This window comes from Falco peregrinus, chromosome 5, assembly GCF_023634155.1.
Source record: "Falco peregrinus isolate bFalPer1 chromosome 5, bFalPer1.pri, whole genome shotgun sequence".
In the NCBI taxonomy this organism is placed as follows: domain Eukaryota; kingdom Metazoa; phylum Chordata; class Aves; order Falconiformes; family Falconidae; genus Falco; species Falco peregrinus.
The window spans coordinates 109,906,553-109,929,916 of record NC_073725.1 but is presented as its reverse complement, the minus strand read 5'-3'; the positions used below and the strand labels follow the sequence as shown (position 1 = coordinate 109,929,916).

Sequence of the window (23,364 nt, the reverse complement as noted above, 5' to 3'; positions counted from 1 at the left end):
GCTGCTCCTCATGGTCCCCCCCCAGCAGTAACGCTGCTCCTCATGGTCCCCCCCCAGCAGTGACGCTGCTCCTCATGGTCCCCCCCCCAGCAGTGACGCTGCTCCTCATGGTCCCCCCCCAGCAGTAACGCTGCTCCTCATGGTCCCCCCCCCAGCAGTGACGCTGCTCCTCATGCCCCCCCCCAGCAGTAACGCTGCTCCTCATGGTCCCCCCCCAGCAGTGACGCTGCTCCTCATGGTCCCCCCCCAGCAGTAACGCTGCTCCTCTCCCTCCTCCCCCAGCAGTAACGCTGCTCCTCATGGTCCCCCCCCAGCAGTAACGCTGCTCCTCATGGTCCCCCCCCCAGCAGTAACGCTGCTCCTCATGGTCCCCCCCCAGCAGTAACGCTGCTCCTCTCCCTCCTCCCCCAGACACCCACCAGTAGGAAAGGGGGGAGAGACTCTCGCTCTAACCCATCAGGCAGAGGCACTCCACGGGAGGACGAAGAGGATCTCTCTGGCTGACCAACAGTTGTCACAAGACGAGACTATCCCGCACTGACACGGATGACCCAGCTCCTGTCTAACAGTGTCTGATGCGCTGTGGGAAGGTGCCAAGGCTCTGGGGTTCCTCTTGGCCCCCGAAGTGCTGCAGCAGGGGACACGCACCCGGCTGCAGGTCAGCAGCTCTCCCTGGAGCTTCTGCCTCAGCAACGTGTTGCTTTGGTAGGACCCTCACCGCTGCCCATAGCCGCACCGGGGCCGGCAGATCCCCCTTCAAAGTTTACCCCCAAGAAGAGGCCAGTAACACATCTGTCTGCATGTTTTCCTTACCTGAGATCCCTTTTTGGGTGGTCAAAGTAATCCTTAACATCAACCTTGTGTCAAAGTCACCTCGTGTCCAGAAGAGGTAGGCCTCCACGCGGGTCTGGATAGGCAATGACTCACTGCACTACCAAAATGACACAAAGTCAAACCTGAACCAAAAGACACACAGTCTTTGCACTGATGTGTCCTGTTTAACTTCAGATCACTAAATAAATTAAGCAGAAAAACCACAAAGAATTTTGAAAGTAGATGAAAACATTAAATACCCAAAACAAAAATTTAACCATTGCAGAACAGAGACCAGGAGGAAGCCAGTGGACAGAGAGCAGCCACAGGAGGGCAACACGTTCAGGGGTGCTTCTGGAAGGGCGAGCAAAGCATTAACTGCAAGATAAACAGCACCATTTTTTTTTCTCAGTAAAGATTTTATTTCAATTTAATTGCCAGCTTCATCCCATTAAAAAAAAAAATCGATTAATTTCTACAGAATTCAAGAAGATGTACATTAGGAGGAATTACAAAACACAGGACCGGTGAAGTACAGCAAAGTGTTATCGTTTCCTAGTGTAACATCAACGCCGATTCCACAGTGAAGCCATGGCATCTCTCTGGAGTAACACTTGGGCGTACAGAACAGCAGTGAAAAGCATCCACAACTGCAAATTTTGACCAAATAAGTTTTCAATTTATTACAGTATCAGAAAAAAAATAAAAATCACAAGAAACAAAAAGAGTAACTTTGCCTCAGCAGCTTTGAAAGCGCCAGCCGGCAGCTATAAAGTAGCCCAGTATGTCCCAGAATGAATCATCACTTCATTCCAGCTCTGGCTTGCAGGCACATCGTACTTCACTGAAGTACTTTAAATAGCAGTCTGTCTTTAAATGGAATTCTGCTAATTCATTGCATGATCTGTCACTTCGCTTCCCAGCTCTCCCACGCAGATGGCCCCATCACTCTGCCTTTACTGTTTACGTGGTGGGGCCACCTGCACGCTCCGCCTGGGGGCACAGCGCCAGCTAGCCTTGCCCTGGGGTCGCCATCGCCCTGGTGCCACCACCACAGCAGAGGCAGCTCAGCTTGACTTTAAATCAAAAAGGCCACTCCCACGTACCACGACAGGGAAGGGGGATGATTTTTGGCTGGGTCTCGGAGGCCTCCAGCCTGGAGCACAGGGAGCTCACCCAGCCCCCACCCAGAGGAATGCCCACACGAGTCATTCCGGCAGCAAAGCGGGACCACGGTCCCTGGCGTGAGGCACCGGCTGCAGAGCACAGCCCAGGCTGGCAGAGGAGCCAACTGCTTTAGAACCTGCACGCTCCCACCTCCGCAGACCACAGCCTCTCCCTGCTCACCTCCCTCCCGAGCGCCGCGTTCAGCTCCCCAGCTGATGCAGCAGCCGTTCAGCTCCTTGGCCCGTAACGCAGCACGGCCTCCGCGCTGCACGTGCCACCTGCTGAATTTCGTACCACCAGGACAACCTCCCCGCACACGAAGCAAAGCACCTCCCTGAACACCACCACGGTTTCAGCAGCAAACGCCAAGGTATTCCCGACTTGACAGGGAAGCTGGAATTCTGCAGCTAGACAGGCTCGTCCGACCCCCTACTTATTTCCAGTAACACTGCTTCCCGACAAGGACCCGACTCCCACGCAGGTACGTACGGGCTTCCTCCAGGAAACCAAGATGGAATTATCCCTTCAACTGCTCTCGGCGTGCGCTGCATAGATGTGATTACAGAGAAGTTTATTCCATGCCCCTGAAAGAAAAATCTTCCAAGAAAAAGAATGCCCCTCAACCTACGCACACGCCAGTTTTATAGCTAGCCTCACTTTCACTTTTTTTAATTGGTAACTAGCACTAATAAGGGAATAGATTATTTTCTGCTCTTTGTTGTCAGGTCCTTTACCTGGCAACACTGGGATGAACCAAGATGCATTTTTCCTCTCTCCTCCCAGCCTTAACCCTGGGGAGAGCTCATCCTGGATTAATTTTCCCACCCCCACCAAGAGGCATCCTCATCTCAAGCAACCTCGTGAAGGGAAGAAATATAACTATAGCCTTCAGTAAACTCTCCTATTCCATACACTTTTCAAAGCTCAAGCAAGCCACTTGGTTTAAGGAACTGGGAGGACCACATGCTACCGCACCGCCAGCGTGCTCCTGGAGCAGTTTTATTGACCCGAGAGGGCTCCTGGCACTGCACGGCATCCTTGAGCCAGTAAGCGCAGCAGATTCTCACCTTCAGATGAAATAAGGCACCCGTAACTTCTGTAGGTTTCAGTAACAGCTCACAACAATTTGCAACTTGTTACTGAAAGGGTAACATGGCAAAAAATCTCAACAGAAAGAACGTGCCTAGCACCAATAAGGTCTCTGCTTCTGCTTTAAAATGAGATGCGACTGTTAAGATTACTATGAATAATGGTTTTTTTTGTGTAAAATGGAATATGGTTCCTCTAATGAAGTTTCAAGGCTGGCTTTGAGGCAAAGATTTAAAACTCCTTCAGATTTCAGAGCTATTTTTCCTAGTCCCTTAAAAGGGGGCTGCTCTAAGAGGTAAGCAGCAGTGCAGAACGGAATATTTCAAATGTTACAAATTAGAGCTGGTTTGCTGGAGAAAAATACTCAACCTGTTGTCACCTTAAACACAAGGCAAGGCAGAGAGAAAACAAGAGAATATTAAAGCACTTCCCAAGATGGAGGGCAGCACAACAGCAGAGCCTTGTGTAACAAGGGCAGCAGAGCCTGGAGGTTAGGCAGTTCTGTGGGAAATGTGCTCAGCTTCATCACCATTTTCTCCCTAATTAAGAGTCCCTGCGGAGATCAGATCAAAGAGATGCAAGAGCCGGTGGGGTGGAGGCAGAGGCAAAGTCTGAATAAACCGCTCAGCTGGGTATTATTTTGTTGGCACGGCATCTCTCTTAGCGTTTCACAGGGCAGCAATCAGGCTAGTAAGTGCTTATCACCTCCCTCGGCCCACAGCTGATTTTGAGGAATGTCTGCCTGTCCGCGCAGAAAACTCTTCCGTCAGGCGCTGCAGTTACACCGGCGGAGCTGTCGGGACCGCCAGCTCTGCAGTCAGACCAGCGGCTGCAGCTGTGGGAAAACAGCCAAGCCAGCGTGAACGTGGCTGGCGGAGACACCGTGCGCAGTGCAAACCCAGCAACGGGGAGCTCAGCTTCCCAGTCAGAATAAATACTTAACCAAACAGCTTGTCCTGACTTACAGTCTCGGCTGTAGTGTTATCCCTGTAGCCCATCCGATTTCACTTGGGTTTTCCAGACGAGCTGCACTCACACCAGCATCCGCCACAAAGACGCACCGTCTGTCCTGGAGATTTAACGTCACGAAGACTGTGGCTACCTCCGCGTGGGCTTGGCGCGTGTCCCAGCTGCGCTTCAATGCCATAGGCAAAAACGTTTTATCAGAAGAGAAAAATCAGGGTCCTCTGAGCCCTTTTTCACCTCTCTAAGACATTTCCTGCACATACTCTTTGGGTCTTTCATCTGAAAATTTGGCCCTGTACCCAGCTCCTCCTCTGGACTACCGTGTGAGTGTTGTCCCAGAAAGAAATACAATTATTACAAGATTATTTGCCCCGGAGAAGATGATGACATTTTTGTAGCATGAATAAAGTTTAAAGCTGGCAGACAATTTTCAGTCTGTTTTGAGAAAAACCACTCCAAATGACTGAAAATTTCACATGGGATCATCCAGTGCGTGGTAATTTGTGATGCAGCTGCAACTTTTATTCAGATGACATTTGATTTGATCTGGAAATCTCTTCAGTCAGTCAGTGAATGAAGAGCCACAAAGCGTCTTTCTCACCGAGTACAAGGACACGGTCTCCTCCTCCAGCTCCTTATGCTCTTGAGCACGTAATTGAAGAACTATCCACTAAAAATGCAATTTCTCACAGCCAGTTCAGAACTACTGGCTTCTCCCTTCTGCAGGAGGAAAGCCATTTGTACTGAGCTAGGCAGGAGCAAGATAAGCAACCCCAGGCTGCTTCACCCGCAGCCTTGTCTCCCTGCATCTCCTTCACGAATTTTAGTCCTACGATGGTTTCTGCAAATTTTTCGGGTTTCAACTCACAGACGTATCATATCTCACAAATATATCATATTTTCAATGTATCATCATCAGATGACATTATGAACAACCTCAGGCTCTTCAGGTAAGCATACTTATTTCTGGCCATACAGAAGCCCCATGTCACAAAACTTAAGTCCCTGTAAAGTATCTCGGATTACTTCAGTTTCTTAGATATATAGAATGCAAAACATTTCACTGAAAAAGTAAAAGCTAAATAAATCTGAAAAATGTTCTGGGTAGTCTGAAGTGCAGATCGGACATCCCAGCCCCTGGGACCCTCCGCAGGCTGGGAACCAGTCTGCGCCAGCTCCCGCACCTTCAAACCATGGCCAACAGCTGCGTGTGGACGTGAACAAGGCAGGCTGGCGTGAGGCACGAGCAGCAGAATTAGAAAACGCAGCAAGTACTAGGGACACACAAAGGTAACTGGCACTGATAAACTTCCCAGGTGCCAGCGCCCACCTGAGCTCAGGCAGCAGGTAGAAAGGATCTAGACAAAACAGACAACCCTGAGATGGAAATCCATTTCTTCGTAAGGCTTTGAGAGCACGTGGGGTTTTTAAGTGCTTTTCTTAAATTAATTCTCACAAAAGACAGGCTAGCATTCTTTAAACAGTTGTGATCCTTCATTCCAGTATAAAACACATATGCAAACATGGCTTAAGACCCATGATCACTTAAGATATAATTTTAAGGTTTGTATTAAAAATATTTTTTATCCAAATGATAAATATTTTAAAATAAGCATTTACAAAAATAAATGGTCCGTTCCATAAGGAAGGACATATATAGCTGAAATTCTGAATACATGTTGAAGCAACACAATTATTGATGAATCTAGTTAATAAAATCTTTGGTATGAGAGTACAGTAATTTTCATGCACCGTTGTCTTCCCCTGGCAGGTATACTGTACAGACAAGCGAAGAGGCAGCTTTTCCTTAGTTTCTTGCTATGTCTTCCAAATACAACATACAAATATTTCTAACGTGTCTTCCTATGATAATGGGAGAAAAGCCCAAGATTCTCCTGGCTCTTCCTACGACTTTCGTATCTAAAACAGAATGAAGACGGGAGGAAAAAGAGAAAGTGAACACAGTTAAGTTTCATTCTAGCTAGTAAGCAGCAGCTACAAAAAATAAAACTCAATTTAAAAAATTACTCTAGAGGAAAGCCCATTTCCTTCAATATTGTATACATCAACTGCCAAGACAGGAGAATGACGAAGCTGTTTGGATTCATGGCTGCAAGTTCAGAGACATGAAGGGAAGATTACCGAGTTAGGTCAGGGGGCAGCCACACACCTGAGCACAGCACCGGAGGGTGCAAGCCTGGCACACCACATCCAGGTCTGGCGGCCCTGTTACACATGGGGCATTGAGATACTGCGCTGCTACAGGGAACAGCCTCAAAAAGTGGAAAAAAGAGCCTTGGAACAAAAGACTTCAAGAGATTAGTTGGTAATTTTAGCAAAAATAAAGATGAATCACTGACTTGAGGCACAGGGACCTCCACGGGGAGAAAATGTAGAATGTCAGCTGGTACAGAAACAAGGGGCTAAGGGGCTCTGCACTCTGGTAGAGAAACGCTTAACAAAAACGATAGGCTGAGGCTGAAAGGAGTTCAAACTGAGATGACGACGCACCTGCAACACTATGGACAATTAACTGGGATCAAGGGAAGTGATGGATTTTCTGGTTTTTTTGCTAACAGTCCCTGAATACTTTTCTGAAAATGCTTCTATTAAATGCTGGTGAGTGAATTTCATGAAGGAAACACATGGGTTAGCCTCAAAGGTCTAACGGTCCCCTTTAGCCTTAAACCCTGACTCCATGGACAGTCCAGTTGAGAGACTATGAAGGGTAACACAGCCCAGACTCACATCACCTGAGACGTCCATGAACTGGTGCTACTGTAGCCTACAGCTCTGGGGAAAAAAAAACCAGGAAAGAATGACGTCCAACTGTAACTGCTGTGACTGGTTATGAGGAGCAGAAGGCACTAAACCAAAATGGAAATTGGATTCTGTTCCCCACGTGAAGACTGGCACTTCCCACAACGCCCATGAGAAGACCAGAGAAAGTGACACCTCTGAATCAGCCACTCTCTCCCCCTTGGATCTCTCCCACGAGTGCTGACTCACTGCTTTGCTGAAGTTGATCCATGTGGACACATCAACGCATTTTCTGCTAAGAGCTGTCGCTCTCACAGCCACACTGGGTGAGCGGAAGGTGGGATAGTGAAGAGGAGCAGGAGCTCTGCTCTGCTGGCTGTGTGAAGCAGGCAGCTTCCAGCCAACAGGGAGAGCTAACACCCAGAGCCAGCAACAGGGGCAATGGCTGCAGCTGCTCGGGCTCAGCAACAGCAAATCAAGCCAGCGTCCTCTGGCCCTGGCACTGGTCTTGCTTCAGCCAGCTCCCAAGGGATGGGGAAGCCAGGAGGTTTGGGCACGTCTTGTGACTGCTTGGAATCACGACCCATTTCTATAGCAACAGGAGCTCACATGACTACTGCCTTTAAAAAGAGCCCCTATTTGAGGCATCCTCTGTAGGCAAACTATCCATTATTTATATCTCAGCATGTCTGAAGCACAATTTGTATCCTAACCTCATTAATGAATAATGACACCTTGACCTGCTCTATTAAGTAAGCCATGTTAGATCAAGAGGCATGCTGCTCTCCCGTCCCGTGCTAAAGTAAGGCAACCAAGACAGAAAACACCGGAGTAGATTACCTGAGTTACAGCAATACCAAAACAACGCAAATCCTGCAGCAACACTAAAACAAGCGAGGAAAAACACTGGACCTAAAGAAAACATAAAAAGAAAGCCATTAAGACAGAACACAGCAGTGGAAGTTTAGCTCAGTTCATAAATCATCAGTTGCTATTAATATGCATAATTAAGTGTATTCAAATGAAGCTAACATTCACAATTATGTATGTTTAGCTAATGTACTATGAAGCACGTTTACTATACTGTAATTAATTTTTACTACAGTTGCTTTGATACCATTCACTGTTCATCTAGCTATATATCCTATGAAATTTAAGTGAAAGCTTCCTCGGATGTTTTGTCACTCTAAAACTTTGTGCAAAAATCCCTTTAAACGCTATAACAAAATACTAACCAGACTACTGGGACCTCACCACCCAGTGTAGCATTTTACTCTGTAAGCAGCCCCCACTGGGCCAACGCATTGCCTGTGGGTAAGAGACTGCTTCGTATGAGACTGCAGTCCCTTAGAAACAGGTTTTTAGGGGTTTGTTTTTTCCCCACAGATGTCCCACAAATTCCACTTTCATGACAAGAGCAAATATTCTTCTTTACAGTTCTGCTGGAAGCTGAAAAGCAGAGCCACAGGCACACCTCAGACAAATCCCCCACTGGAAAGATTTCCTTCATGTGCCTGCCTAGGAATTACATGCAGTTTATCGCTGACGTTCAGTACTGATGTTCAATAAAACCTATCTAATTCACACTTAGCCACAGGCAAAACCTCATAAAAATTTATATTGGCTTCTTTATTATTTAATATTCTATTTATATTTACTACTTCACTAGGAATACAGCTACAACTAAACTGCACCTGTCACTTTAAGGACAAACGTACTGCAGATTAACAGACTGGGGGGCTGCCCATGCAGAGAAGGGGGGAACAGCGAAGGAGCGAGGACCCGGTTGCCCCTTTGGGTGCAGGTCTCCCAACCCCAACGGGGGTGACGAGCAGCCGGGCAATCTCCCGTCTGAGGCCAGCTCTTTCATCAGCACGAGAAAGAACAGAAATGATTTAATTTTCTTATCTCCAGGCACCTCCTCTGTTCTTCCTGTACTGTTATGCTGATGTCAGCAATAGAGACGTGAAAAATCGGAATAGCACTTTGGTTCAATATTCAAAGTAACAACAACGCAGGCAAAAATATACATGGAGTGAAACTGTGTTTCTGCCCCTCGCTTCAGTCGCCTCTCAGGGAAAACTGGCCAAAAGGCACAGCTCATAGCAGGTGCTTTTATTCTCTCATAACCGTACCTAAAGTACTAAATAAAACATTGGTGAAACTTAAATGATAAGATAGCTCGCTATCAATTTGGAAAATTCTTCAGCTTTCTTTCAGATCTTCAATTCCTTTTCAAAATATCTTTCAGTGAACAAAATATTTGCCTCTGTAATCTGGGCACTGAACAGAAGAAGGGGCAAAATTTAACACATTTTCCTAAGGAAAATATATTTTTAAATACATTAATCTGAAATGCATTTAAATTCACCCTTGCTTATCTTCCTTCCTGTCTTTGTTTTCAAATGTTTTATACTTAAATGGAAAGCTTAAAAAACTTTAAAAAGTGGAAAATTATATGCGCAATGACGCTACCAGCAGCTGAACAGACCTTACTATTCCATCATTGGCGAAATCTTGGGAAACAAAGAGTTTAGCTGTAACTGAGTAAAGATACCACTGTAAATATTGATTAAACTCTACAGTGTCTTGATTTTCCTGGCACTGGTTTCCTCAACAGCAGCTCAGTATATTTTCCTCCATTAATTCCACTTAACTTGTGACAGTAAAGACATCGTAAAACAAACTATTTGTTACATGAAAAGCAAATTACATGATAAAATAAATTGCATCATAATCTGAAAAGCCATTCCATCCGGTGACACTGTATGCATTTATTTACCCCTGTCATTTAGCATATATTTCTCCTTGTCAGTGTCTATCTCTGTGGAATCTGTGGTTTCTAGAAATAAAAGCAACACATGAGAAGTTAGTACTCAGCTCAGGCAAACCAACAAACATAATCAGCACATGCAAAATTGTGCAAAACAACGCATTTCAGAAAAATATCCGATTTTGACATAAAATATTAACCCCCTCTAAAGGTAAATAATTTCTATAGTTGAATCTGGGTTTATGCTGATTGAAGGAATATAGGTGTATAGTCATTTTAACGCAACTCTAAATAGCTGCGGCGGCACCTCCGCTGCGGTTGAGCACTAAGCACATGAGTAACATCACACCCGCTCCCCCAAGATCGGCGCCTGCTGCACGCCGGACACCTGTAGGGTCACACACACACAGAGTTCATTAACTAATTAATTAATTAATTAACACAGATAAACACCGTTGCTAATCCAGTGTGGCCACAAACACCCCCGGCCTGACGCCTGGCCGCTCTCCCCGCCCGGCAGTAGCGCTGGGCATCAGCAGGCGCACCCGGCGCCCGCAGCTCGCTCCGCAGCCGGCCGGGACGGGGTGCGGGCACGCACGGCTCCGCGGGAGCCTGGGGGTGCTGCACCCAGCGCCCGGCACCGCCCGCGGCAGCCCCGCTCGGCCCCCCGCTCCGCACCGCTCCGCACCGCGCCGCGCCGGCTCCAAACAGCGGCGGAACAAAGGTGGGCGCGCCGCGCCCCGCACCCCCCGCGGATCGGGCTCCGGCAGCCTGCCTGCTGCGGGGCGGGCTGCGGGGGGCGCGGGGCGGGCCGCGGGCCCCGGGGCAGCGGGCGGGGGGGACGGGACGGGGGACCCTGTGCGGGCCGGCGGGCCCCGGGGCTGCGGGGGCGGACACGACCCTGTGCGGGCTGCGGGCCCCAGGCTGCGGGGGGGGGGGGGGGGGGGGGGGCGCGGCCCTGTGCGGCCCCACCGGCCGGCGGCCAGCAGGGGGCGGGGCGGGGCCGCCCGCGCTCCCGCCACGTGCCGCGCGCGCCCCCCGGCGGCACCAGCGGTGCCCCGGCCCAGCGCCCCGCCAGCCCCCGCCCCCAGCACGGGCCGCCGCGGAACGGGGGTTCCCCCTGCCCAGGCGTGGGGCCGCCCCGGGCACAGCCCCCCCTCCCCGGGCCCGCCGGGAGCTGCTCCCGGTACCGCCTGTCCCCGTCCCAGCAGCGCTCAGCACAGCGCCCCGGCCCGGGGGTCCCTCCTCTCTTCACAATTACAATGAGGGTATAATTTCTCTAAATGCTCTGTGCTACATCTGGCACATGGAGTAACTGCTGCTAAGAGCAACGTTTGAGTAACCCAAACATTGTACTTTTTAGAGGTCTGAAGGATAATGCCTTCAACATTCAAAACGTCCCATTTCACTTAAATGAGAAATAACACCTCCTACCCAAAAGGGAGAGCTTTTCCTGAAGAATCAAATCGTTTGCAGTTTCAAAGTGCCACACAGATGCTCATCAACTATTCCATCCAGAATGCAGACATCTGTCTCAGTCACTTAACTCATAAGAAGCAACAAACACCCACACATCATCTCACCGTCTCCTCCTCAGGTCGATGTAAGGAAGCTGCAGGACCTCAGCGTGCAGTAGGATTTTAACTCAGCTATTTATTCTCATCATTTTGAGGATGGTAACGTAAGAGAGTGTACCCAGGTACAGAGAAGTTAATGACTTACGATGGTTACTGGAGTCCCCTTGCATAATGCCAAAGCAGCACAACAGTTTGGGGGCACCACACACGCTATTTTTTCTGCAAAGCGCTTCTAGCACGTGCACTGGTTACGCACAGTCTGCACATGAGAAGCCCCAACCCTGATTGGCTCCCCAAGTAAAAGCTCTCAGAAGTAACCACGTGTAGCAGGTGCAAGGACGAGATGTTTATGCTCCAGCTCAAATGAAAACACCGCGCAGACACCCAGCGCAGGTTCCCTTTCAGCTGGCTTGGCCGGGCATGAATGAGAACAGTGCGAGGCAGCATGAGAGCTCACCTGCACAGCGCCTGCACAACTTCCAGTGTGAGCTGCATGGGTACTTGGTCACAGCTGTGCTATTTCTAGCAGCCGGCTGAATCCAGACCCATCTATATGATCTAACTCAGCCGCATCTATATGGACGCGGTCAGGCCTCGGCTACTGTGTACACGTACGTTAAGATCCATTCTCAGAAATGGCTTTGGGTGTTACTGAACATTAACAGAGCTTAAACTCCTAAACCATCAACACAGGTTTGAAATTTTATTCTTAGTAACTACACTAAGACTACTTAAGTTGATCTGAATTAATAAAGGCTGTCTGCTGCCTTCTAGGCAGGGTGGCAGAAAAACCTGCTGCTCTTGAGCTCTACCAGAGTAAAAACAACAGATCCAAGACTCTTTGATTGAAGAGCCTGCTCCCTCAAAGGGCACGACTCTGCAGGGGGAACATCGGATCAAAAGCACTGCCCTAAAGCTGCTGCAAGGCTGAATCAGCTGGGATTTGTGTTCACCTGAGATTCTGCAGCATGGATGGGCTCAGACTCCCCCAGTTCAAGAGGGTTCGGGTATGGATGTGGAGACCTGCGGTAACTCTGCAGCCTCCCTGCGAATGCAGCAGGTAAATGGTGTAGCTTCCACTGGTATTTATTTGTGGTGGGGAGATACAAACCTTTTCCTTCAAAATGAAAGGTGAAACAAAGCTAGACAATGCAGTATCTTCGCAGGTAATTACAATTTTATACGCCATATTCACTCCAGAAATAAAAGAGGCCTAACCTACGGGGTTTTGGTGTAACAGTTTGCATCTTACTGGAGTTTGACCCGCATGTCTAAAATTTCCCCTGGAACCTACCTGTGGGGTTTCTGACAACAAGAAATCAACTGACCGGTGAAGCATTAGTGCTGTTAAGATACTTTATAAGGATTTCTTAAACTGCAGTCCCTCCAGAGCTTCATTAACTTAAATGTGGGAGTTTTCCCTCAAGCTCCTCAAGTAATTTCAGTATACAGGATACCCGAACTTGTTTCTCATCCTTTTGGAACACAGTTTTCTCCAGTCCATTGGGGGAGGAAGAAGGAACACCAAGACACAGCAAGCATTATCACAGGTTGGCAACTCAGGCTGGATACTTTTCCTTAAAGAAATGAGCTCCTCTGCAGCACAGAACCAAATCTGTTTGAGGCTCAGTCCTTCTAAAGTACATACGTCTGTATCTGGGAGGCAGCTTTACAGATACCAGTCAGTCCTGTCAGCTGCACAAACAAGCCTTACATGATCAGTATCACAGCTCTTCTTTGACAGGGCCTGTGGATGTTTGTTTCACGTTAAACTAGACACAACTAGGAGATTTATGGATTGAGGGAAAGCCAAGCTTCTGGGCCACCAGAGTTTTAAGCTTAACAAATCAGTGGCTTGTAATGTTCTTATGTGCTACGGATCAGAATCAACACAGAGGAAATAAACAAGCCATTAAGAAGCAATGGTTATGAAAAGACAAATTGCACTTCATGAGAGTTATATTGCTGTTTTACGTGTTGCACTTAAACAATCAAAGAGTTTTGGACTGCCCACATTACTCAACAAGTAACAAGAACTATTCAGTCAAATCCCCTTACGGCTTTTGGAAAATTCAAATCAAACAGAATTCAGAATTATTTAAATAACCTAATTATTTAAATTAAATATTAATCAAATAAAAAATAACCAAAAAATATTCAAATAACCTAAACGGGTTATTTAAATAACCCAAACCTCAACTGAAACATGGTTTTGTAATATACACATGAGGAAATCCACAACTCACAACTTACAAATCAACTTACTCAAGATTTTCCTGCTTGGCAGGTCATTATACAGCTGTTCAGCATTGATCTGTAGAGCCCTGTAAAACTCTTGACAGTGTCTGTCTCCTTTCTTTTGAAGGTGCTTTATCAGATCTGAAAGTCTGGTATGGAGTGATGCCTTTGGATTCCTGAACTGAAAGAGAAAAGCACTCATGAGAAGTGAGATCAATTTTACATCACTTGGAGATCAATTTTACATCACTTTACAGTATGCCTGGAGTGAAGATACGGAGCTTGTTTTTCACTTGCTAAAAAGAATGGGCCAAAAAAATGAGGGGAACCTAAAAAGGCCGTATGCGCATTGCACAGCCATCATCAAGACACCAAGCTCAATCTCATCAGCACTGCTCGATGGAGAGCATATTGCCTCTGCCTTCCCTCATTCTTTTTTCTGTCCTCATGAAGTGACAGCTACTCCATGCTTAATGTTTTCTCTGCATTCAAACTAACATGGTACTTGCTATTCTACAATTTGATTCTGACAGCTGTTGATAGAAAATATCAACAAATCTTATAATAAGTTTTTATGTCTCCAAGTTTCCCCTTAGTTGCCTAGTAACGATCACTCAAAAAAGTACTTTATGCTGCTTATGTTAGTCCCAATATTGGAGTGTTCATCATCCCAAGATTACATGTTTCATTGTTTCCAGCACAATTAGCTGCTGCATACCCAGTGCAACATGTACAAACTCTCATTACTCAGGCAACACAGCAAGAGGCTGCAGAAGAAAGTACTTTCATTCTATAGCCCAAACCATGATGAATCTTTACAAAGAGAATGAAAACGCGTACCTAGCCTTAAGCACATCAAATGATTTCAGCTTACCTGGAAAATGCCCAAAGCCATTCTCAGAAAGCATCATATTTCAGACCAGTAAAACAGATAACCTTTGTGGTATACTCTGTTGGGATCAATTCCTGCTCTAGGGGGACAGGAATGCGATATACATTATACAACGCTCCTTATTCTGACAAAATTCCCACAAGGTCTGCCGGATATAGCTGAGACCGTAAGCTTCCTCAACACTCGACAGAGTTGACAGAAACTTGCCTGGACCTACATGAAAGCAGTTTCTTCCAGTCTGATATGTGCAGAAGTCACAAACTATGTTTCACTGATTCTTTATGCATTTATTCTGATCCTCTTGAGGGAATGAGGTGATCTTTAATTGTGCATGTCACACTGTTTATCGTAACTGAGCAACTAGACTGGCTCAGCTGATAATTTAGCACTGCTCTACACCACCAAAACACTATTCTGAACTCCACGGAGTTCATTTATGACAGAATTAGATCTATCTTTCCTAATGTTAAAATACTGGTATGTCAAAACCCTGAGCCTCAGGCAGTCAAAAAAGTCAGAGGGCAAGTACGAACAGTTATTAGTAGGGCTTGGGAAGCTTTTAACTGACTTTAACTTTCACTCCACATAAGTTTCAAAGATCTTTCTCCCTAAAAACAGCCACCCATTTTTGAAAGCTTCGTTCCAGGGAGGGTAGCCTTCCTCCGTACACAGCAGCACCACTGGAAGATGTTACTAACTCCATTCACTTCCCCCAGCTTACAGGTGGGACTCATGCTCCCCTTCTGTACCAATACTCAAAGAGTTATTGATCCCATTAATCAGCAACTAAAACTGAACAAGCTAATATAGATGATTTTGTGGACACAGCTGGATACGGCACAGATCATCTGACATGACACTCCACACTGCCTCATGTGAGGAAGCAGGCATGCAGGGCACTTGGTCACACGATGGGTGCAATCCTGCCCACAGAGTGATTGTAAGAGTCATGGCAAGGACCGTGGCATTAAGCTGCTGCTGAAAAAGAGTGCCCTCTCTCAAAACCGCTTGGCACAGGGAATGTGCCAGCCCTGTGACTTCTCCTCTGATACGAGATCCCAGATACAACCAGTCAGCAAGTAAGAGGTGAGGAAGACCGGCTGCATGTGGCAACAAGAGTCAAGTGAGGAAGAAGGCAGCTGAGCTACTGACCCGCAAAAACAATGCAACATTCAGAAATGTAGTAAAATTCATCAGATTACCTTTTCTGCTTCTGCATTGGTAAGAATTTGGGGGTAGACTCTGTTAAGCTGAAGAATAATTTTATCAACCACTTGCTCATTCAGTCGGCTATTGCTTGTAAGAAAATACATGTCGTGTTGCAGCCGCTGACAATATGACTGATCTAGAGAGAAAATAATACAAAGAACAAACCACAGCAGTTACTTAGCAAGCCATTTTTAAAATCTGTAAATTTCATTTTCCTAACAGTGGTTAAACAGCTGAAATAGAATTACCACCATCATAAAACTTCAGAAAGCTGAACTATCTGTTAGGGAAACACAAGATAGCCACGTGCTTTTAAAGACCCAGCCACTTAAAATCCCACACATCTGAACTCCTGGCTGGTCACTCATGCCGGCTCTCTCTTTCCAAAGGGAGAAGGTTCTAAGTTACTTAGATGTCAAGCACTGACAGATATTTCATCAAATACAGTCCTAAAGTCGTTAAATCACTGAAGATAATTTTTCTATCATTTATGAAGTCAGATTATGGAGTTTAATGTGTTTTATAATTTTTTTAATGTAAATACCTATTTCATAGAGAGAGGTTCTCTCTGGTGTAGATGTGGGGTGGGGTGGGACGCAGAGAAGCTCACACAGCCAGGCAAGGCTGAGGACTGACCGAGCTGCAGTGATCTGGCCCTAACATCACCCAACCTTCCAAGAGTTCATTGCTGCCTTTGGTCTGTCGGAAGACTTCAGCAACTCGCCCAGCGGAAACCACCCAGACTGAAACAGAACCAGACCATCAGGAACGGCATCTCTGCCAAAGAGCCAGGATGTTTTTTAGGGTAGAACTTCTGCCTTCGCACAGGAGTGGGGAGAAAGAGCATTCAAAAAGCAATACATTTTCACCATGGAAGTACACTCAAATACACATACAAGTAAAACGCCTTTTTCTACTAACCCAAACCTCTGCCAATACACAAATCCAGACTTGCTACTGTTTTAGGCACCATTTCCAATTTGGCAGCAATGGATTTTGCAGGAGCACAGCCTTCCCTATAGCTGCTTGACTACAGTCCCTAGATTAAGATACAGGCACAGACTGTTTCCACGGGTTACTGTGCCCTTATCAGATTTAGAAAGAGAATGTCTATGACTGCATCTGAAGTAAGTGTTAAAATGTCAGCACAGCACTGTATAACCAAGCAGCATAGAAAACAAAACCAAAACACCCCCACCCCCACCACATTCCCTGTTTAAAGCAAATGCATAGGTCTTACAGCATTTTGGCTATCAGAAAACACATAACCGTCAGCCCTTTGTGCCCTGCGATTTAGAGAAGATAAATAAAAGAATGAAGGAAAAGAGCCAGAAAACTCTGGCACGATGCACTGCACCTATGCACAGCCCTTTCTATATCGAGATGGGGGGCAGGGTGGTGGTGGTGTTTGTGTTACACTGTCCTTTCCCTGTATCTGTGTAGCACTAACAGTACTGACAGGAAAGAGCTCAGGAAAAACTCCCAGTTTGACCATCACGCACTAATAACTTGTCCAGTGCCAGTGTGCCTCCTATTCAAACAAGAACACACAGCTATTGATGCTGCATAGAGAGCTGTGATTCTACCGGCACAACAAGATTTCAGTTACATTCTTACTTTTTATACAAACACTGTATTATTTCCATGCGTTTCTAATGCCTCGTGTTTCCACGGCTCACTGTCAAAGCAGCTTTTTAGTGTACTGCCAGAAACATATCGCCCAGACACCCTTGCTGTGCAACTTCCTTTTGTTGCAAGAAGTTCCGCGTTATCTCATTCAGTGTGGTTAAGCTTCCCCTCTTCAACTCACTGGCATGTGCTAAAGGCTAAGGCAAGGACCAGGAAGCTGAAGTTGTGCCTGTTCATGCAAATACTTTTTGGGGACTTAAGTGCCATGCTCCCTGCAGCTTCCTCCTTCTGCCTCAGCTACATGATTTGTAGTGATTCTCAGTGTCACCAACAACTCTGTACCTTCTGCAAACTTAAAACCCCATTCTTTAAACCAGGCTCTTCCAGCTAGGAGAGCAATTAAACTTCAAATAACACTACGACATTCAAACAACCACAGCAAGCAGTAAAAGCATGACAAGGATCCCGTAGAATTAGTATACAAAGTAAAAGAAAAGCAGTTTCAAAGTGTCATCTCCCTCGCTGCCTCCTGCTCTGTTGCTGCCTTGTCATTACCAATGCCTGCACAGGCAGCACGCAGAAGTCTATTAGCAGCAATTACAACAGTGAAGTTAACTGTGACCAACTGAAGACTGCATTTAAGCCAACATCATTTTCTGAGCAGTCAGGAGCACTCCATGTCCTTGCGGCACTTTTCATTTACACACACTCATTCAATCATCACCAGCCGTACCTGTCACCGGAACCCTGCGCGCTGGTGCACCATCTTGCAGGGTGTAAGCCTCTCTGAGATTTCAGGGGTGGCAATGCTTTCTTCCCATCTAAGCCAAAAGGTAGAAGCGAACATGACCACGCTCTTGGCCTCTCTGGCTACTGCTAGATTGTGCCTGCCAAGCACAGGTCTTATGCCTGGCTCTGACATCTGCAAGATGCTTCTCCCATCCTCTGAGATGCTCCATTTTTAAGAACCACCCATAAAGCAGTCTGCCTTCTCCCCACTCTCACAGAGACATTTCACCTGTCTGCACCTTCACCTCCTCCAAATTACTTCAGTACATTAGGATGGTGTGTGCAAGGTTTAAAATTTCTGTAGAGCAGTTATCAATCAGCGCAAAAGTATCTCACCTTTCCAGTATCTAACCTCTCTCTTCAGAGATCTTTCATGTCTCCTCTAACTCTGAGGAATCTTTGCCCAAACCACACAAGGAACCAGCTTCAGGCTTCTGGTAGACCACAGAAGTGGAACTTCCCACTGACATCGCCCACCAGTGCAGAATTGTGCCCCAGCTACTAAATTTAAAGAAAGCAAACAAAAAAAGCCCCACCAATGCCAGAAGCTGGAGCATGGCACTCTGCTTTGGAGTGATAAGGGTATCTGGAAAGCACACGTGTGCATTTGAAGCCACCACATGATGCTCTTGGACCCAGCTTGCCGCAGGAACTCCGGCAGCTCTGTTATGGCAGAGACTCACTCCCATGCACCAGGTATAGATGGTGGCACTACGAGGTTTTATTATCACCGTACACAAGCAGCAGCTTTTTAATATTGAACATGCCCATTATTTAGATTTTAAAGCAACAGAAACCCCAAAGCAGGTAACTTCACGACTGCAGTAAGGCTACTGATGTGCTGTCAGGTTTTAAGGATTTAAGGAGTGGTTGTCTGGGATATTTTGCATATCCACCTTTTATCTCACTGCCTCAAAGAGACAACAGTTACTGCCAGGAAAAATTTAAATCTTTATGCTAAAAAGACTTTAAGCGGGAGTAACCCCACCATTAAAAGGACAGTCATGCTGTTAGCCAGTACCTGCCTAGAAAGTTCAGAGCAGCAAAACAGGGAGACCAAGTCAATTAACCACAGCTTACGGCACAGACGCGGCATTGCCAGGCGTTCTAAGGCCCTCAGACTGCAGGAGGATTGTATCTAACTCTGAATTTGTGATTTGATGTTACACCTTCTCCTCCGCTAGAACATTAATCTGACTGGGCTTAACCCTGTTTGCAGGTTTTGGACCCAGGCACAGGTTTGCTCAAGCACGCAGCTGCAGTGGAGGAGTGCGCAGGCTTCAACACAGCTGGAGGAGCAGTGGACGGAGCTCAGCCTCACTGAAGAGAGGGAGCGAATACAGCTGAGATTGAATACCACAGCAACGAAGCTGACCTAAAGGTTGCTTAGAAAAAAGTCGATATTTACATTTCCTCCAGGTAAGAAAAACTTGTCAGACACAGACAGGAAGCTCAGGAATGGTCTTTGACAGTTGAGAAGAAAACATGACTAATAACTTCATGTTACTGCCTTATAATTACTGTAAGCCCACGACACATCACACACGCCTACTTTTCTCTCTTACCCAAAGTACAAAAAGCCTCTTGCATACAGCATATGTACACCACACTAACATACACAGCCTGCACCTGACCGCACACACGGAAGGAAAGGAAGTAGACGTATAATTAAAAAATATTAGAGAAAAAGCAAGAGATTACTGGTTATTTGTAGCCAGCAGCTCCTCAGACAGAGAATAAAATACATACAATCGGTGATGATAAATGCACAAGCAGCAAATGACAGAAACAAAGCAAGTCAGTCATCATTTTTCACCTGCAGGTAAAAAATTATCACCCCTGTGGCAACTCTTTGTAAAATGACACAACTCTATTCTTCCTTCCAAATGGACAATTGGGTTTCTGACAACAGCTGCCAAACGACCCAGCCACTATACTAAGTGCTGGCATTTTAAGGCTGCTGAAATATATTCTGCTCTTGGAGTAACAAGGCTCATAAAAAAAATCTGATCGTATGTGACCATAAGGTGCCACACTGTCTTCAACAGCACCTGCAGGAAAAATGGCAAAGACGACACAGCCACTCTTCCCAAAACTCCTTCTAATTTAATAGCAGTGTGTTCACAGAGAGTTTTTCAGAGACAACTCCTTACCTAGGCACCAGCATGCCAGATCCTGGCAGCAGCCAGTATGTCAGACAAGCGCTGTGGTGTTGGCACTCTCGTTCCATGTGCCTGTGGTGAGCAGTCTGGCCCCTGAAAGGTGTCACTAGCCACCGGCACAACGCACTGATAACACAAAACATAACTTTCAGGTTATAGTGGCTGTCGAAAAACCCTTTGTAATTTTGATTCTGCTTAATTATTATAAACATAAAAGACTCCACGTTATTTTCTGTACAAGGGACATCAAATGGGATTTTGTCTCTTGCAGTCCCCTGCACGTGTTTGTCTACGATCTACTTTTGCTTCCTTTCTGGATAAAACCTAGGGACCTGCCACCTTAGGCTGGGGTCTGCATTGCCACCTCATGTTTATATGAATTTTTTTACATGAATAAATCCAGCTGCATTCCAGATTCATAGGCTGGATCAGCCCCTCCTCCCTAAATTGCGACATGGAACCACTCTCATCCACACCTGGGCTGGCCAACCACCTAAGTCAGACAGGCAGACTTTTCCAATTAATAACTCCCCCAGTATTTACATAGGGACCCTTGCTACTGTCTCTGGCACCACTGTATCTTTATTAAGAGTTTCATGTTTTGTTTGTTCTCCCCTTAAAAGCCTCCTTCAATTTACCAAGCAAACAGACGGATCATCACGAGCGTAGAAATTTCAAGACACAAACCCTCTGGCATTCTCCACAACAACACACAGAAACCTCGACAGTATGTGCTGTGCAAACACAAGCTGCAACTTCCTGTAAAACTCCTGGATGATTTTCATAAACTTTATAAAGGCAATGTGACAACCAAAACCTTGAAAACATGTGACCTGCCATTTGTATGCATCCCTATGAACTCCTTGCTGAAGCATCCCAGGAAAGAGATGAAAAAGCCTCTCTCAACAAAATGCAAGCTTAATGCTTATTTAATTTGGGGGTTTTCCCTTTCAAGAGCCCAAGAAAGGGATGATGAGGATTTAAGAAGGAATCTGACTGCAGAGAATGGTCTGGGGGGATCAGATTGCACTGGTTACCAAATGCACCTCCAGTGACAAACAACTGCTCTTCTCCTCTGGGCTGGAAGTGGTGATACAGAGGTGAAGGACCACTTGCCACCGTCCGCAGCCACACTCACCCACTGCCCCCGGACCGCGCTACTGGCACGGTAGTAAGCAGAAGTCAAGAGTCCATGAGCTGCTGTCAAAGAACCAGAGAATCGTTCAAGATCAAGCTCAACCATTAACCTAAGGGTGCCAAGTCCACCAGTAAACCGTATCCCTAAATGCTGTATTTACACGACTTTTAAATACCTTACTTTTAAATAAACCACGTCCTGGGCACCCTGTTCTAGCACCTGCCTACCCTTTCAATGAAGCAAGTTTTTCCTAATATCCAATCTGAGCCTCCCCTGGTGCAACTTGAGGCCATTTCTTGTCGTATCGCTCGTTATCTGGGAGAAGAGACCGACTCCCACCCTGCTGCAACCTCCTGTCAGGCAGTGGTCGAGTTCAGTACCTCATCTTTATCTGCAATATCTTTCAAAAAATAGAAGAGAAAAAAATAATAAAGCAGTGAGCAAAATACTAAAATGCTCCTGGTACTCGAGTGCGACACGATGTTACACACGTTCCCAGCCCTCCCAGCTTCCTACGAAGGCGGCTACAACAACGGGGCCCTTCAGCAGCCGGGAAAGCTCCTGTGCACCGCAGGCGCGGCGGCGGAGCCCCCCGGGCAGGAGCGGGGCCCCCCCGAGGGGCACAGGGCGGCCCGGCCCCCGCGCCCCAGGCCACGGTACCGCCGGCGGCCGCGCTGCGGACACACCCCGCCCGCTCCCCGGCCGCCACTGCGGCGCCGGCTCCCACCCGCCCCCGTGACACCAGCCGCCGCACCCCGGAGCGCGGCCCGCGGGACCTGGCACGACCGCGCCGCCGCCCCGGGGACCCCCGGCCGGGCCCCGCCTCACGCAGCTCGGCCTTCGCTCTGCGCTGCCCGGGGAGCGGCCGCGACGCCGCAGCGGCCCCCGCCCCGGCCCCGCAGCGAGGCGGCGCCGCCTTCGGAAAGCGACCGCCTCTCGGCCCCGCCGGCTTAGTGCCCGGCCCTCCCTGCCGCCCCCGGGCTCCCGCCGCCCCGCACTCACCGGCCATAGCGGCCCCGGCCCTGCCCGGCCCGCCGGCGGGCTGCTGGTCTTCCTGCTGGGGATGGCGCCGGGCCGGGCGGGCGCGGCCTGCCGGGGCGGGGCGGCGGAGCTGGGGCGGTGCGGCCTGCCGGGGCGGTGCGGGGCGGCCTGCCGGGCCCTGCCGGGGCGGCGCGGGCGCGGCCTGCCGGGCGCTGCCGTGGCGGGGCGGCGCGACCTGCCGGGCGCTGCTGGGGCCCTGCGGTGCGGTGCGGCCTGCCGGGCCCTGCCGGGCGCTGCGGCACGGTGCAGGCTGTCGGGGCGGCCCCTCCCCGGCCCGGGGCAGGCGGTGCGGGGGCGGCGTGGGGCAGCGGCGCGCCCGGGGCTTCCGCCGCAGCGCTTCGTGACGGGCCCGTCGCCCTGACCGCCCCGAGGCCTCAGCGGGCCCGTGTGCCCTGAGCGCATGCGGTGGGGCGTGGGGCAGCGCGGGGGTGCGGGCCGAGACCCGCATCCTGCCAGGTTTGAAATGACCGATGCCACAGTTCGCTTTTACACATGTACTCAGAGTGACATCATACACACATGACCTCATACACATGTGTTACGTCATACACATGTCACACATATGTGACATCATGCAAGTACACGTGACGTCATACAAATACACATGACCTCATACACATGTGATGCTATACACCCCATGATGTCATACAACCCCTGTGACGTCATATACACATCCTGTGGCGTCATACACACCCCATGGCGTCATATACATCCCCTGTGACGTCACACCCCCATGACATCATATATACACACCCATGATGCCATACACATCCCACTGTGATGTCATACATGTCCATATGACGTCACACTGCACGTGATGTCATGCACTCCTGTGACATCATAAACACCCCATGACATCACACACAACTGCTCAGAGTATGTCTGCATTTTCATCACATCTGTGTTTTTCTTGTGCCGCAGCACTGTACCCATTTGTTTCAATGCAGTGACGAAGTGTAACGCAAATTTAGCAGGTAGTTGGAGCAGTGACAGTGTCTCTTAATCAGAGAAAAACTTGCGTTGAAGCCTCTAATTGGGATATATTAACTTCGAGAGGCAAGAAGTGCAAGGAAATCTGTACATCTTAAAAACTCCCATTTGCACAAAAATTAATCAGCATT

The 23,364-nt window shown here is 47.9% G+C and overlaps 1 protein-coding gene across 5 annotated transcripts; it reads right to left on the bottom strand.

Moving 5' to 3' along the window:
• Window positions 1-1,211: 1,211 nt before the first annotated feature.
• Window positions 1,212-22,721, bottom strand: CARD19 (caspase recruitment domain family member 19). Of its 5 annotated transcripts, none has more exons than XM_055806970.1 (6): window positions 22,205-22,721; window positions 15,478-15,620; window positions 13,411-13,564; window positions 9,578-9,637; window positions 7,636-7,707; window positions 1,212-5,955 (listed from the first exon to the last, which is right to left on the bottom strand). In XM_055806970.1, the coding sequence occupies exons 1-6, from the start codon at window positions 22,689-22,691 to the stop codon at window positions 5,843-5,845; spliced, it is 1,029 nt and encodes a 342-aa protein (XP_055662945.1). In that variant the 5' UTR covers window positions 22,692-22,721; the 3' UTR covers window positions 1,212-5,842. The 5 variants fall into 5 exon arrangements, 4 of the variants coding, with proteins under 4 accessions (XP_055662945.1, XP_055662946.1, XP_055662947.1 ...); XM_055806971.1 differs by having other exon boundaries at window positions 1,212-1,463; XR_008747642.1 differs by having other exon boundaries at window positions 5,889-5,955; window positions 9,509-9,637.
• Window positions 22,722-23,364: the final 643 nt, after the last annotated feature.

Coding starts and splice junctions, on each gene's coding strand:
- CARD19 (XM_055806970.1), bottom strand. CDS start 22,691: ATGCGGGTCTCGGCCCGCACCCCCGCGCTGCCCCACGCCCCACCGCAT. Junction 13,565..15,477: donor CCAATGCAGAAGCAGAAAAG/GTAATCTGATGA, acceptor TTTCTCTTTCAG/TTCAGGAATCCAAAGGCATC. Junction 9,638..13,410: donor GCCAAGCAGGAAAATCTTGA/GTAAGTTGATTT, acceptor TTTTATTTCTAG/AAACCACAGATTCCACAGAG.